The sequence below is a fragment of the Scomber scombrus genome, chromosome 2 (genome assembly GCF_963691925.1).
Source record: "Scomber scombrus chromosome 2, fScoSco1.1, whole genome shotgun sequence".
NCBI lineage: Eukaryota > Metazoa > Chordata > Actinopteri > Scombriformes > Scombridae > Scomber > Scomber scombrus.
In genome coordinates this window covers 32,112,394-32,127,865 of record NC_084971.1, presented here as the reverse complement: position 1 = coordinate 32,127,865, position 15,472 = coordinate 32,112,394, and the positions used below count along the sequence as shown (strand labels likewise).

The window sequence follows — 15,472 nt, the reverse complement described above, 5'->3', positions numbered from 1 at the left end:
TTAAAGAAAATACATCATCATAATACACTGCACCTTTAACTTATTTTTTATAAAATATTATTCAAATCTGAGTATTTTATTAACATTTTTAAAACATAAAAAAGATATTTAACCTCAATCCTCTCATGCGTTTTATTTTGAAGAAGACAGGTAACGGAAGTAGTTCTAAAAAAATTAGAACGTCGTTTTATTGTGAAGCACCGGATGTAGTATTAGTATTAGTATTACAGCGCGCAGCTTCACAGTGACGGTGACTAGACAGACAGACAGGCGGAGGATCAGCGAGACTTCTCCTTCCTCATGAACCGGGAGCTTAACCGGAGAGCGGACAGCGTTAACCGGAGATTCATAAACATTACATTTCATGAGTGTGTGTTTGTGGATAATGCTGGATGTTATAAAACCTGATGAAGTTCACCAGAGATATCTGCAGGCTGCTGGGTTTGGGAGGCGGTGAGTCCAACATAACTTTTCTCCTTTTTCCTCTTTCACATTTAAAAAAAAAAAAAAAGAAAAAAAGTTTCTTTCTTCTTTTTGCGTGTGTTGAGTTCAACTTGCTGTATTTTTTTTTTTTTTAAGCCTCCTCATTTTTCTCACAGTCTCAACAGCAGCTGTGACTAAAAAAAGCCTCCAAATAATAAATAACGTCAGACAAGAAATATTTAAAAAATGCCAAAAACTATTATTATATTGAGCTTTAACTTTACTTTAATAGTTTGTATTGTTAAGACTAATAAGTGTAGTTTGTAAACAAGTAAATACAGTCTATAGCTAAGTTATTTTATCATTTATTATGACATCTAATCCTAAATATTGTCCCTTTTCTAAAAATTAAAATAACTAGTAGCATGTTAATTGGCTTACATGTGTATTTCTTCATTGTTTCCTGCAGTAGTTGTGGTTTAATAGGATGGATTAGGATAATGTGGGACATTGATTAATGTGGGACAACTAGGCTTTAGTGCATTTATCTCTTTTTCTATTCAGTTATGTGAAAACATGAAGGCCAACAGAATTAAAAGACCAAATATGGGTACGTGCATTTTTTAGAAAGTTTTGGCAGATAAGGCTGCTTTGCATAAATCAAAGTATTTCCAAGCTTAAAAACTAGCATCCCACATTATAAAACCTACAAATTCTGAAACCATTTGACACAAGGAACATTAATATATGTGCCATTTTCCTTTTGAGTACAATATAAAATGGTCTTCTGATTAAACAAGGAATTTCATAATGATATTAGGTGTTGATATAATGTAATGGATTAATATGTAAATAAGGTAAACAAGTCAGAATTGCAAAAGTGTCCCATATTACCCGAATCCACCCTATGTATAGGATAAGAGAAGAAAAAGACTTTATTTTTTATTTTAACATGAAGTGGTTGGGAAATGTTGGTGTTAAAGCCAACATGCATTATTTTTTTTTACAATGTTAGACTGTAGAAGATGCTATTTATAGCTCGCTTGGGTTTCAGTTCAGTCAAGCAGCATTTTGGGGCTTTTTGAAACTTTCATCAGTGGTTTTTAACCAGAAAACCAAAAAGAGGAAGAGTAAAAATTACACAAAAGGAACCAAAAACAACAAAAAAAGCCTGACATTATAAGTTATAAGTTCCTATTACTGATGCTGTGTTTGGACTCAGTATAAGAAGATAAACAAAACACCAATTATTACAGGTGTTTTGTTCCTGTAAGCATGTTTCTTATTTGATTCGTACTTCCATTGAGCTTAACCTCAACCCAACCTTACTGTAATTGACAGTATCAGCATTTAGGTCGTAATTATGAGTGGAAACCTCATATTTGTGTTGAAAGCTCTGACGTATTCCACTATGGACGCGCCTGAAAAGGGTTTTACCTTCAATCTGATAGGATGTGAAAACAGAATCAGCGGAAACATAAAGCAGACTTCTTCACTTCAGTCGTTATCTAGCTCAAACCGGTCGTCTCCCAGCCAGCCAGCATGCCCATGTGGGCCCCATAAGGGTTAAATATGGGCTGTAAACATGGCCCCCAGCTGGGTTCGTCTGCAGTTGCCATGGTGACTCTGGGTGAGCAACACATGTAGACCCCATATGTTTGCCCATATGGGGTCTAAGTGGGATCAGAATGGACCTTATGTTGGGGCCATGTTTCTGAAACAATATGGGGTCCATACAATTTGCCCTGTTTATGCCCATGCCCACTTAGCCCCCTTACATCCCTTATGGGGCTCATACAGTCAGGCCCACATGGCTTCACATTAGGGCTGGGCAATAAATCAATATGATCGATATCGTGATATTTATAGATATCGTCTCAGGTTTTGAATATTGTGTTAAAGTGTCTTTTCCTGCTTTTAAAGGCTGCATTACAGTAAAAATGTGGATTTTCTGATCATAACAGATTGTTCTATTACCCGCCTTTATCCATTAAGTCATTATTTCCACATTACTGATGATTAATTATCACAAATCTCATTGTGTGAATATTTTTTGAAAGCACTGATAGTCGTCCCTACACTATTATCGAGGTATTTGATCAAAAATATTGTGATTCTGCCGATATCGCCCAGACCTACCCCTACCTGTGTTTGCCCATATGGGCTTCAAGTGGGTTCTGACTGGGTTTCAGGTGCGGCCCAACTGGATCAGACCCACGTAGGCCCCCTATGTTTACCCCTATGGGGTCTAAGTGGGATCAAAATGGACATTAAATGGCTTCACATGTTACTGAAACTATGTGAGACACGCAAAAATCTGCCCAGTTCAAGCCCGTGCCCATGTGGCCCCCATTTAACCCACATGGGGCCCACATGGACATGCTGGCTGGGGTAACAGTGTAATATTGACCTGAATTAAACCCAAACTGAAACCACTTCAGGACACACTAATAACAGAGGAAACTGACTCTGACGCAACGCCTGTATTATCTACCTCCATAAATTTAGACTTGACAGAAACACATATAAAAAAAAAACATGTGTATGCGTGTTGTGACATCGCAGCCACACTTAAATCTGTTATTAAACTGATCGGAGCGAACCCAAGGTTTGGTTTGTTGGCAGCTCGTCAACCCAACCGAAAATATTTGACTGGCAAACGAGTCTCGCAGTAACCACATAAGAATGCACATGAACTGGTTTGACCACTGTACTGTAGCTTTATGTTTAATACTCTCACAATGGTCAACCCTGATGAGCAATACCTTCTGTTTTAACGCTCTAAAAAAAAAAGTCCATTAAAGCTGTTTTTAAAATGTGAAAACTGATGAATGTGTGGAGCAGAGACACTTAGGGGGTGAAATATTTTTGGAAAGACGCCTCCGAGCTTTAAATAGCTGCTTTATCTCTGAGCAGCGACGTCATCTGTTACTTTTAGGTTTTTCCTAGGAGGTCGGGACTACCTTCATTAATGCCATTAAAAAAGAAGCTTCCACTGTTTATAAGATACAAACATTGAAGAATTTAGGAAACAAGGAGCAGAGGTCTCTTTTCACCCAGAAGTGTGGTCATTGTTAGTCATCTACTGAAGAATTTCCTGGGGGGAAAACCTGGAGGAAACCACCCTCACTCCGCCTTTTCCCTGTTAAACTTCATCTAATAAACAGCGGTGATAATTAGCTCTTGATTTAATCTGAAAATGAGAGAACAAACCGAACTTAGCTTAACAATAAACCACATTTTAAAGCTGTGAACACATTAAAACAGTGCGTCCAGTTCTTCCCTCTCTTGTTAATAAGCTTAATTTTTTACATTATTCATATCCACAGTAACTCTTCTTATAAATACGGTTAACTGCTGCTGCACATGGATTATTAATCAGAGACCACAAGTGATTACATTTCTTGCACAAATTCACATTTTTTTTCTCTCTCTCAGTGACACCTTTCAGTCTGCGTTAATGTTTTTCTATTCAAATTATTCACAGACACGTTGAATTAAAATAACAGTCCTTTCACTGCACGCAATCATCTGTTCATCAGGTAGATAGATAGATAGATAGATAGATAGATAGATAGGTAGGTAGGTAGGTAGATAGATAGGTAGGTAGATAGGTAGGTAGGTAGATAGATAGATAGGTAGGTAGGTAGATAGATAGATGGGTAGGTAGGTAGGTAGGTAGATAGATAGATAGGTAGGTAGGTAGGTAGGTAGATAGATAGGTAGGTAGGTAGGTAGGTAGGTAGGTAGGTAGATAGGTAGGTAGGTAGGTAGGTAGATAGGTAGGTAGGTAGGTAGGTAGGTAGGTAGGTAGGTAGGTAGGTAGGTAGGTAGATAGATAGGTAGGTAGGTAGGTAGGTAGGTAGGTAGGTAGGTAGGTAGGTAGATAGGTAGGTAGGTAGGTAGATAGATAGGTAGGTAGGTAGGTAGATAGATAGGTAGGTAGGTAGGTAGGTAGGTAGGTAGATAGGTAGGTAGATAGATAGGTAGGTAGGTAGGTAGGTAGGTAGGTAGATAGGTAGGTAGATAGATAGGTAGGTAGGTAGATAGATAGGTAGGTAGATAGATAGGTAGGTAGGTAGGTAGATAGGTAGGTAGATAGGTAGGTAGGTAGGTAGGTAGGTAGGTAGGTAGGTAGGTAGGTAGGTAGATAGATAGATAGATAGATAGATACATAGATAGATAGATAGATAGATAGATAGATAGATAGATAGATAGATAGATAGATAGATAGATAGATAGATAGGTAGGTAGATAGATAAGGATACTAAACACATGACCTAATACAGTTATAATAAAAACATTGTATTGGTTAAAAGTGCAAATGAGAATAAAGCATTTATGGACAGGGTATAATATAGAACAATATATTCCTAAATACACCTTCTTTTTTCCACAAATGTGTTTAACAAACACTTGTGATAAAGATGTGTAAGACAAGGAAGCTGTGATATTTTACAGTTTAACTATAAACTTTAAAAAAAAAAAAAAAATTTACATCAGTGCTGTGAAACCATGAATTAATATGTAAACTTGAATTAGGAAAAAGGGTTAAATATACATAAAATGCAGCTTATATATCTTAAATATAAAAAAAAATACCAGCACATCGGACAGCATAAACACTGATACCAATATATCTGTGATAGGCTCTAAAAATGATATGTAACATGAAGGTATGAAATAAAAATAAATAAATAAAATAATATTAAATAATAAGTGTAAAATAATAAATATAAAATAATATAAAATATGAAGGTATAAAATAATAAGTGTAAAATAAAATAATATAAAATATGAAGGTATAAAATAATAAATATAAAATAATAAATAAAATAATATAAAAAATGATGTTATAAAATAATAAATATAAAATAAAATAATGTAAAATATGAAGGTATAAAATAATAAATATAAAATAATATAAAACATGATGGTATAAAATAATAAATATAAAATAAAATAATAAATAAAATAATATAAAATATGATGGTATAAAATAATAAATATAAAATAATATAAAACATGAAGGTATAAAATAATAAATATAAAATAAAATAAAATAATATAAAAATGAAGGTATAAAATAATATAAAATATGATGGTATAAAATAATAAATATAAAATAATATAAAACATGAAGGTATAAAATAATAAATATAAAATAAAATAAAATAATATAAAAAATGAAGTTATAAAATAATAAATATAAAATAAAATAATAAGTAAAATAATATCAAATATGAAGGTATAAAATAATAAGTATAAAATAAAATGATATAAAACATGAAGGTATACTATTGTAAATATAAAATAAAATAATAAATAAAATAATAAATGATATAAAACATGAAGGTATACTATTGTAAATATAAAATAAAATAATAAATAAAATAATAAATAAAATATTCTCTTAGGTATCTCCTCTCCATCTACACTAAACACTGAGGGAGGAGTTAGATAAAGATGATCAATAATATATATTTATGACGACACTGAAGCAGCGACGTCCATAGAAATGAAAAGTCTTCAGTCACATCTGCATCTCGGTCTCAGCAGTAAGAAGCAGAGTTTAGTTTCTGGTTAGTTTCTCGAGCCGCCTCCGTCCTTAAACCCATCCTGTCATTTTCTCTCAGACACACCGATGAGTCGTAGTTAAAATATGCAGCTGTCGACCGCACGCTGAAACATCACAGACTGCTCATTAACCTCGGACCGTCTCACTCTGTCTTCATACGCTGAGTATCATGGGGTTTTTATTTTTTTAAGATTTATTTTTGAGCTTTTTTTGCCTTTATTTTAACCCTCACACACTGTTCACAGCATTTCCTCATGTAATTAGTCTCTGTACCAAAACATCTGAATCATTCATAAAGAGCTCGTCATTCACAGGTAAATATGATTAATCCTTCATGAAGCTTTCAGAGAGCAGAGAGAGTTTATTCTTTAGGTTTTATTATTAAAAAACGACATAAAAGACACTTTATTATGCTCCAATGTTTCATAAAACACGAGAACTATTCCAACAAATTATATTAAAATGTGAAGAATGAACAATATTGACATTTTGGATGAATTTGGGTCAAATGTATTTCCCTTTTTTAATATTCTGGGTCACATTAGGTAAATGGACTGTACTTCTATAGCACCTTTCTAGTCTTTACGACCTCTCAAAGCACTTTACACTACATTTCATTCACCCATTCATCCACTGATGACAGGAGCTACCACACAGGGTACCAACCTGCACATCAGGAGCAAGGATTACCCACCATGTCATTATATCCACATTCCTGATGATTATTTATCAAACATTTCATAGTGTAAATATTTTGTTAAAGCATCAACAACCATCTTTATAATATTGTTGTAATATCGATATCGAGGTATTTGGTCTAAAATATCGTGATATTTGATTTTGTCCATATCAGCCAAGCCCTGCTGCTAGTTCAAGTTATGTATTGAGGGTCGGACCTGCAGCGAAAATATTTAACCCTTTTAAAAAAAATCCTTTTAAATCTGTTAATCTAAACCACCCACCTATACACACAAACCCCAGCAGAGGTGTTTAAAGTGTCCAATAAACCTTTCAGAAATCAAAGTTTAATACGTGAAATTCAGCAACTTTTAGCAGTGGAAGAGAAATGCTGCGTTGATGCCATTTCCCCTCTTTTAACTGTGTTGTAAATCTGTTAGTAGAAACAAAATGACGCTGAAAGGTCGGCAGGTAGACGATGATTCATGTAAAGTTGAATCAGAAATATATAAAAAATGGAAATCTGCTGCTCTGCGGACGTAAACGGACGTCAGGTCGACCGTCTGACGTCACTGCAGAGGAAGGTTTCAGGCTGTTTGTCTCGTTGTTTAATACAGAGCGGCTTCTGTCGATGAGTCAGAGGAAGGCGACTGTAGTGTGTGTGTGTGTGTGTGTGTGTGTGTGTGTGTGTGTTTGTGTTCGTGGTGCAGGCCGAGGGAGGGAAGGATGAGAGAGGATGAGTTCACCACATCAGGCACCCATTAGTCTTTATATTGCTCTTCCTTGAAATGATTTAGCTAATGAGAGAGAAACAGACACACACACACACACACACACACACACACACACACACACACACACACACACTCTTTTGAATATGAATGCTTTCGTTATTGTCTGTATTTATTAAAAATGTAATTATTACCTTTAAATGTCCAATAATCAGCGTTTAATTAGCAGCACAGGAGGAAGTGATTCATGTTTTTTAACGTCAGAGTTTAAACGTTTCAAAGACACAGCGAGTGATCGTATAAATTACACATATATACTTTCATATTATGTGTAATTGGAACATTTTGACTCATTAAAATCCTCTTAAAGGGCATGTGTGTAGTTTTATATCACAGCTGGAATTATCTGGAAAATTAATGTATGAATAATGAACGAGTGAAAGGAACGAATCCAGCAAATGAAGATACAGAAAGAGTAAAATAATCTAATATTTTTTCCATAAAGCCGCCCCGGTAATCGATTTACAACAACGACGACGTCCTCACACTGATTATAATAAAGGAAACATACAGACATGACAGTGTGACAAAGTCTTAGCTTCACTTTTAAATCAAACCTAATTGTTTGTGTTGAGGTTGTTTTTGGAGTCTCTGATGTTTCTGAGAGTATAAAAGAGACTTAAATCAATTAAATATATAAATTAAGGCCTTAAAGTGACATTATAAAGACCGTAGCTTGTATTAAATATCATCAGTTCTCAGATGGTGACCAGGCCTTTATTTGAGACACGTCGGGGTTTCACACTGTTTTTATAGAGAAGGATATTATCAGAAACATATTATGACCCTTTTTTTTTTTTTTTTTTTTTTTTTTACATCTGAGAGCTTTAAAAACACCATATACACATTTATATTAGCCAAACATTTCCTAATGTGACTCAAAGTGCAAAAAACTGCAAATAAAATGCATAATTTTTTTTCATTTTTGGTGCAAATGTACAAATTTGACTTGTGTTTATTAGAAAAAGAGGAAAAATCAGCATTCAAATGTGTTAAAAGATTGCTTTGCTATCACATAAGTTAAAAAAGGACATTAAAAACAGTCCTGGAGGATATTATCAGAAACAAACCTTTATTTTATAATTTCCCTCATTTTTTTTAAACCCTTAAATGCTGTTCAAGTTGATTATGACCCTTTTTCTTTTTTTTTTTTTCTTTCTTTTTTTTTTTTTTACATTTGAGAGCTGTAAAAACACCATATACACATTTCTTTTAGCTAAACTTTTCCTAATGTAACCCCCAATACAGAAAACTGCAAATAAAATGCATCATTTAAAAAAATGTTTGCAGCTGATACACATTTTTATATATATGCAAATGTACAAATTTGACGTAAATGACTCAGTGACTAATAAGGGTTGTCAAGATGAGCAATTCAAAAATATCTTAAAAGCCTTAAAGTTTTAAAAGCAGCATCAGGTTTGTTCAAATGTATATGTTTGTATTTGTATTGGTTTTATATCATTTAAAATGACATTTGCACCATTTTTTTTACCAAAAGTAAGACTGAATGCTCCTGAAAATGTCAAATGGTGTAACCACAAAAGAATGATAAATATTACATATTTTATCCACCTACAGTGTTTTTAAGTGGACTTATACTAATAAAACTTCATTTTTAAAACATCAAATGAAAAGAAACCTTTTTGGAGTATTTTCTAAATTTAAATTTTAAAGCATTTTGTCAATATTGAGCAGGACGTATCATAAAAACTAAATAAGTTGTGAAAAATTATGTAAGATTTGTTGAAAAAATATAGTGTTGCATTGCAAAAGTGGATTATATTTATTCCATAATCAGATATAATCAGATTTTTATGTAAAAAAAATACTGGTTACACCAATAGACACTCGGTTGCATCACGTCATTGATCGTTATACCGTAGGTCTAAAAAATAAGGAAAAGCATAATAAGCGCTTTTTGGAGTATTATTTTGATATTTGCACCATTTTTTACCAAAAGTAAGACTGAATGCTCCTGAAAATGTCAAATGGTGTAACCACAAAAGAATGATAAATATTACATATTGTATAAGTGGACGTATATTAATAATTACTTCATTTTTAAAACATCAAATGAAAAGAAACATTTTTGGAGTATTTTCTACATTTAAATTTTAAATCATTTTGTCAATATTGAGCAGAATATATCATAAAAACTTCTAATTTCTTCTAAATAGGTTTTGACAATTTTAATTCACATTTATTTTCTTGTATATAATAAGATTTTTATGAAAAAACACTGGTTACACCATTTGACACTGGTCATAAAATAGTGATTCTGAATGTTTATTAATAACTGAAGGTGAATTTATTAATGTGAATTGGTGTAGAGACAGTATGTAAAAGGTTAAGTTGTTTTTCCACTTTAAACCCTCCAGCAGTGCAGGAGGCCTCCGTCTCTTCCTGGAAGACGTATTTATTGTAAATATCGGTGTAATCAGCGTGTGAGAAACAGTGCTGCTGTTAAACAGATAAACTCAGACTGGCAGACTGCTGACTCTGCAGGACCTGCCTTTATTTGTTCACACTGACCGGCTTTGTTTGAATAACTAACTTTTATTGGAGATTAATTAGCTTTTAATGGTTTTATTGGTTTTAATGTCAACAGCATAGATTGATTGAGTGTATAACGCCCCAAAACACTTCCTGTATCGCTCCACTAAGAAAACACTAGATTTATAATACTTACAAGTTAAATCCTGAATATTAAACACTATAAACACTTTTCTCTTCTTGTTATTTTAAGGTTTTTACTCCCGTGCTGCAGTTTAAATAAACTTTAACCCTTACATACTGTTCAGGGTTTATAATTTGACCCATTTTTTACATTTGAGAGAAGAAAAAAAACACTTTAAAACTCAGAAATTTGATTATTTATCCTAAACTGACCCAGAATATACAAAAAAATAGAAATATTTCAATTTATAAAAATGCACATTTATTCACATTTAATATAATTAATTGAAATTATGTCATCTCTTGTGTTAACTAACATTGGATCAATATATATATTTAATGTTTTTGTGCATGTTTTTTTCTCCATCAACCAAAAAAGGGTTAAAAACTAAAGAATGAATTCTCTGCTCTCTGAAAGTGTCTTTAAAGGGTGTGTTTATAAATGAATAACTACTGGTGCATCAGAATGAACCGGTCTTTAATAGAAAAGCATTGTTTCCCTTTGTGACACTCCCCCAAAATAAACAGTGTCTTATACAACAGGTTTTATTGTAGATGGCAATACTCATCTCTGATTGGCTGAGTGATATATCGGTCAGGCTGTAGTTGGGAAGGTGTGTGTGTGTGTGTATATGTGTTTGTGTATATGTGTATGTATGTGTGTGTATATATATGTGTATGTGTGTGTGTGTGTATGTATGTGTGTGTGTATATATATATATGTGTGTGTGTGTGTATATATGTGTATGTGTGTGTCAATATCTGTGTGTGTATATGTGTGTGTGTGTGTCAATATGTGTTTGTGTGTATGTGTGTGTGTGTGTGTGTGTGTGTGTATATGTGTGTGTGTGTGTGTGTATATATGTGTATATGTGTGTATATGTGTATGTGTGTGTATATATGTGTGTGTGTATATGTGTATGTATGTGTGTATGTCAATATGGGTGTGTGTATGTGTGTGTGTGTGTGTGTGTGTGTGTTTTACAGAGGGGGAGGAAACTGCCAAGGCCTCCCCGTCCGTCCGGCCGTCAGCAGCCCTGAGAACCAGATTTCTCTACAGGTGGTTTTCATATCGAACAGAAACACATGGTTTTGTTACACTGAACATTTTTTCCACCCTCCACATTTTTTGCAGTTTTTAAGTGCCACAGCAGACTTTTATTTTATTTTATTTTTTTACTATAAAGTCAAATGCAACTGAAGAAAACTGTGCATGTGGAAACCAGTCATGCCCTTTTTTTCTCTTCTTGTTATCTGTCACAGTCGTTGTGAACGTCTCCATGGTATTTAATCATCTGGGTAAATATTGTGAAGTCAAGTCAAATAAATTAGAAAAAAACCCATATAAGCAACTCAATGAATGTCATGTTGAAATGCTCTTTCATCAGAGAGGTTAAGAAAGTGTCTGCTTACAGGATATGCTGAAAGATAAAGAAGTTGGCAATGATAAAGGAGTTGGCAGCGTTTGTTTTCCCTCCACAACAATGGAGCACTTGTGAAAAGGAAATGTTGTTTTACAGCCGTTTAAGATAACGACTAACATCAGGCCACGTGCGTTTCCACGTTCTCATATCTATTTATTTATGTTATATTTGTTCATGCACAAAGCAATCAGCGGGGAAATTAAGAACATCCGACGCGGAATTCAACTGCCTGAACTCGTTGTAAATTGTTTGTTTCAGGCTGATGAATGCCACCTGTTCACGAGGAGGCGCGCGCGACCATGAGACGTGGTCATTACGCCGCCGCCGCCGCCGCCCCCCACGTGGTCATTACGCCGCCGCCGCCGCCCCCCCTCCTCCGAAAATTGCCGTGTAATTCTCTCCGTGTTCTGCTCATTCACAAGAAAGTTCCCACAGAGTAAAAAACACTGCACAACTTCAGGAGTCAGAAGACAAAACCAGACGCAGAACAAATTTAAGAGCAAGACCCAAAATAATTAGAAGGTATGAATCCGGCTAAGATGTCATCACGTGTGATTTAACGTGAAGTTAGACGCCAAAAAAACCCGTATTTTTTTTAAAAGCAAAGAGCTCCATGATGGGAGGTGATCATGTGACCAGGTGGAGTTAGACTGTCAGCTGCTTAAAAAATACTGAAATGAAGAAAATACGGCCATGAAATTAATAAAATTAAAAAATATATAATCCAACTTGTGAATGAATCGGCAGCCATGATGATGAAAAGGATAATAAACAGAATATAGATGTTGCATTGAATTTATTTGACTTGTATTGAAGGGCGCTTATTATGCTTTTCCTTATTTTTTTAGACATACAGTATAACGATCAATGATGTGATGCAACCGAGTGTCAGTTGGTGTAACCGGAATTGTTTTCATAAAAATCTGATTATATACAAGAAAATAAAAGTGACCTAAAATGTGGAATAAATATATAATCCACCTTTGCAATGCAACACTATATTTTTAAACAAATTTTACACAATTTGTCACAACTTATTTAGAAACAATAGGTGTTTTTAACAGATGTTCTGCTCAATATTGACAAAATGCTTAAATGTAGAAATGCCCCAAAGATTTATCTATTATTTTGTTTTTAAATGAAGTAATTATTAGTAAAAGTCCACTTAAACACACTGCAGGTGGATAAAATATTGAATATTTATCATTCTTTTGTGGTTACACCATTTGACATTTTAAGGAGCATTCAGTCTTACTTTTGGTAAAAAATGGTGCAAATGTCATTTTAAATGATATAAAACCAACAAAAATACTAAATGTACATTTTAACAAACCTGATGCTGCTTTTAAAACTTTTTTTAAAAGATATTTTTAAATTGCTCATCTTGCCAACCCTTATTAGTCACTGACCCATATATAAAATGTTGGATGTTGATGTTAAAAGTGGCCAACGTGTCAATTAACGATGTAAACTTATGTAGAAGTTATCCCTGTGAGCAAAAACCACCGGCTTCAGACTCTAAACGCTACGTTTCCAACGTTATTTTTCTACTCTTGGCACGAGCTGATGTCATCTGGTGACGGATTTCCTTATATGGACATCTGCTCCACGCACATTGAGCGAGATCACTGCTCTGCTTCACTAACATTACAGCGTTTTTCCATCAGTTTGGGCGTAGTCACGTCAAGTCACGACTCATCATACAGCATGACCTGTTGGAGGTGTGCTCGTTGTCTTCAGATCTTCATCACACATCATCATCATCATCACTGTGGCTGTTATTCCTCCCAGCTTTATTTTTAACTGATCCGCTTGTCATAGTAACTCCAAGTGTGTCCATCTGAACAGTGAAGAAAAGCAGAGATGATTTATTCATATCCGTTCGTACGAGTGCATCTTACACAATGTTAAATGTTATAATTCGTTATCTGCAGTTGTTTGTTTTTAAATCAAACTTATTTCATGACTAAAACTCTCACACATTTACTCAGTGAACTATCTGATGATGAAGTTGGTCATTATCGATTTCATACTCGAAACTTTAGGCAGAATATCGTCTGCGTTCACTCAACTTCCTGCCTGTGATCTTTGACTATTAAATGCTAAAATAGCCCAACATGTAAAACAGCAACCAAACCAACAGCCTGTAATGTGGTGCTGTCTAAATGTTGGAAGATGTGTTATTCCCTCACAAACATCCTCCCTCCCTCCCTCCCTCCCTTCTTCCTTCCCTCACTCGTTATTCCTCGTGCAACCGTCACTCTATCAGCAGTTTAATTTCATAAAGTAACACTCATAAAACTCTTGCAGCATGCTAATAAAAGCCTTTTGTACTCGTTCCCCTCGGCCAGTGGCGAGGCTGTGTGGTTACGACAAAAATAACAACCACCGGCCGCGGCTTTCCCAAATACGACCACGATGATCATTAATTTAATTCTTTGGCATCGGCACATGCCTTTGAAGCTTGATGTCAGAGTCACGACAGCTACTGTTCTCATTCACTGAATCTTAAAGTTAAAGCCCATGTTTGGACACAAGCTGCAAGATGGCAGAAGTAACACAGAATTTACTGTATTTATTTTTTATTTATATCTGGATTTTAGTCACATTTTTACTGAATCATGAACATCTGACTCTAGAGGAGACTTACTGTCAACATCAGGCTCATCTGTTCTTCGTGCTGTCTGCTTAATATTCGACTTAGTCACACGAGAGCCTGATTTTTATATGCAGATTGTGAGTATCACCTGTATGCATTAGGTTGTGCATCTATAGCACCTTTAGGATGATCAGCAGACAAACTTAACCCTCCTGTTGTCCTGCTGGGAACCCGGGGAACAACAGGCATTAACCCAAAAATTAGGTGTACTTTAATTTAACCCTTACATACTGTTCAGGGTCAGATTTGACCCTTTTGAGAGCTGTAAAAAAAAACCTGTACATGTTTCTTTTAGCTGGACTTTCCAAGTTTTTGTGCAGCTGATTCACATTTTTGTACATGCAAAAGTCCAAAATTGAAAACACACCATTTAAACATGTTGTTGTATTCTTTATATTCAATAAGATGTTCTCCTGGACCATAAAATAGTGATTGTAAATGTCTTTTTTTTCCATAGATAAACACAGTTTTCGCTCTGACAGCATTTATTAATGACTGATGGAGGAGTTATGAATGTGAATGTGGTGTAGAGATGAATTATGAGTCAGAATATGAACAGTATGTAAAAGGTTAAATTAGGCCATACTTTCCAAAAATAAGTGTAAAACCTGGGCAAATAAGTTGGAATGGAGTTGGCTAAAAAGGTCCAACACAGAATTTGGAAGATAATTTATACTTTATACTTTATAAACAGTCAAACCAGAGAAAAGGCAAAGAAGAAAAGCAGAGAACGGGACGGTTGAGCAGCGTTGGATGAGCGGTGACGACCACCATGACTGAACAAGCTGAAAGAAAAACCCAACGAATGAGAGATCCCATATTGGAAAGCCATAATGTTTTAAAGATAATTGCATGGTAGAAAACACACAGCAGGGAGCGTTCAGCACCACCGACGGAGCGTTTACACAGATGGTCAACTCAACTCAGCAGCAGTTATTACTTTTCCTACTTTTCCCAGCAGCGAGTCAAAAAAACGCAAACCTGCCGGCAGCTGGAATTCAAATATTTTTGGTCCTTCGGCTTGCAGAGTTGCAGAGTCTCAGTCAGCGTGTCACACATAATTCAAAAGGTTTGCACAAACACCAGGATCAAATAGTTAAGGTAATTATGTGGCTGCATGCCGGGGATGACTCGGCTGGCAGAGAGGCATCTTTGGCCTCAAGGCTGAACATTTTCCACCTCGTGAGAACAGCGAGTTTCATAGTTTTGTGCGGTCTGGCTGATAAGATAAGAGTTTTCA

The 15,472-nt window shown here is 34.8% G+C and overlaps 1 protein-coding gene across 1 annotated transcript in view; it reads left to right on the top strand.

Annotated features, from left to right (window-relative positions):
* Nucleotides 1-304: 304 nt before the first annotated feature.
* The window catches only part of LOC133996826 (hsp70-Hsp90 organising protein-like), a 35,554-nt gene continuing 20,386 nt past the window's right edge, over nucleotides 305-15,472 (top strand). Inside the window, exon 1 of the mRNA XM_062436394.1 lies at nucleotides 305-453. Coding sequence (XP_062292378.1) covers nucleotides 408-453 — 46 coding nt within the window. The 5' untranslated portion in view covers nucleotides 305-407. The remainder of the gene's footprint in view (nucleotides 454-15,472) is intronic.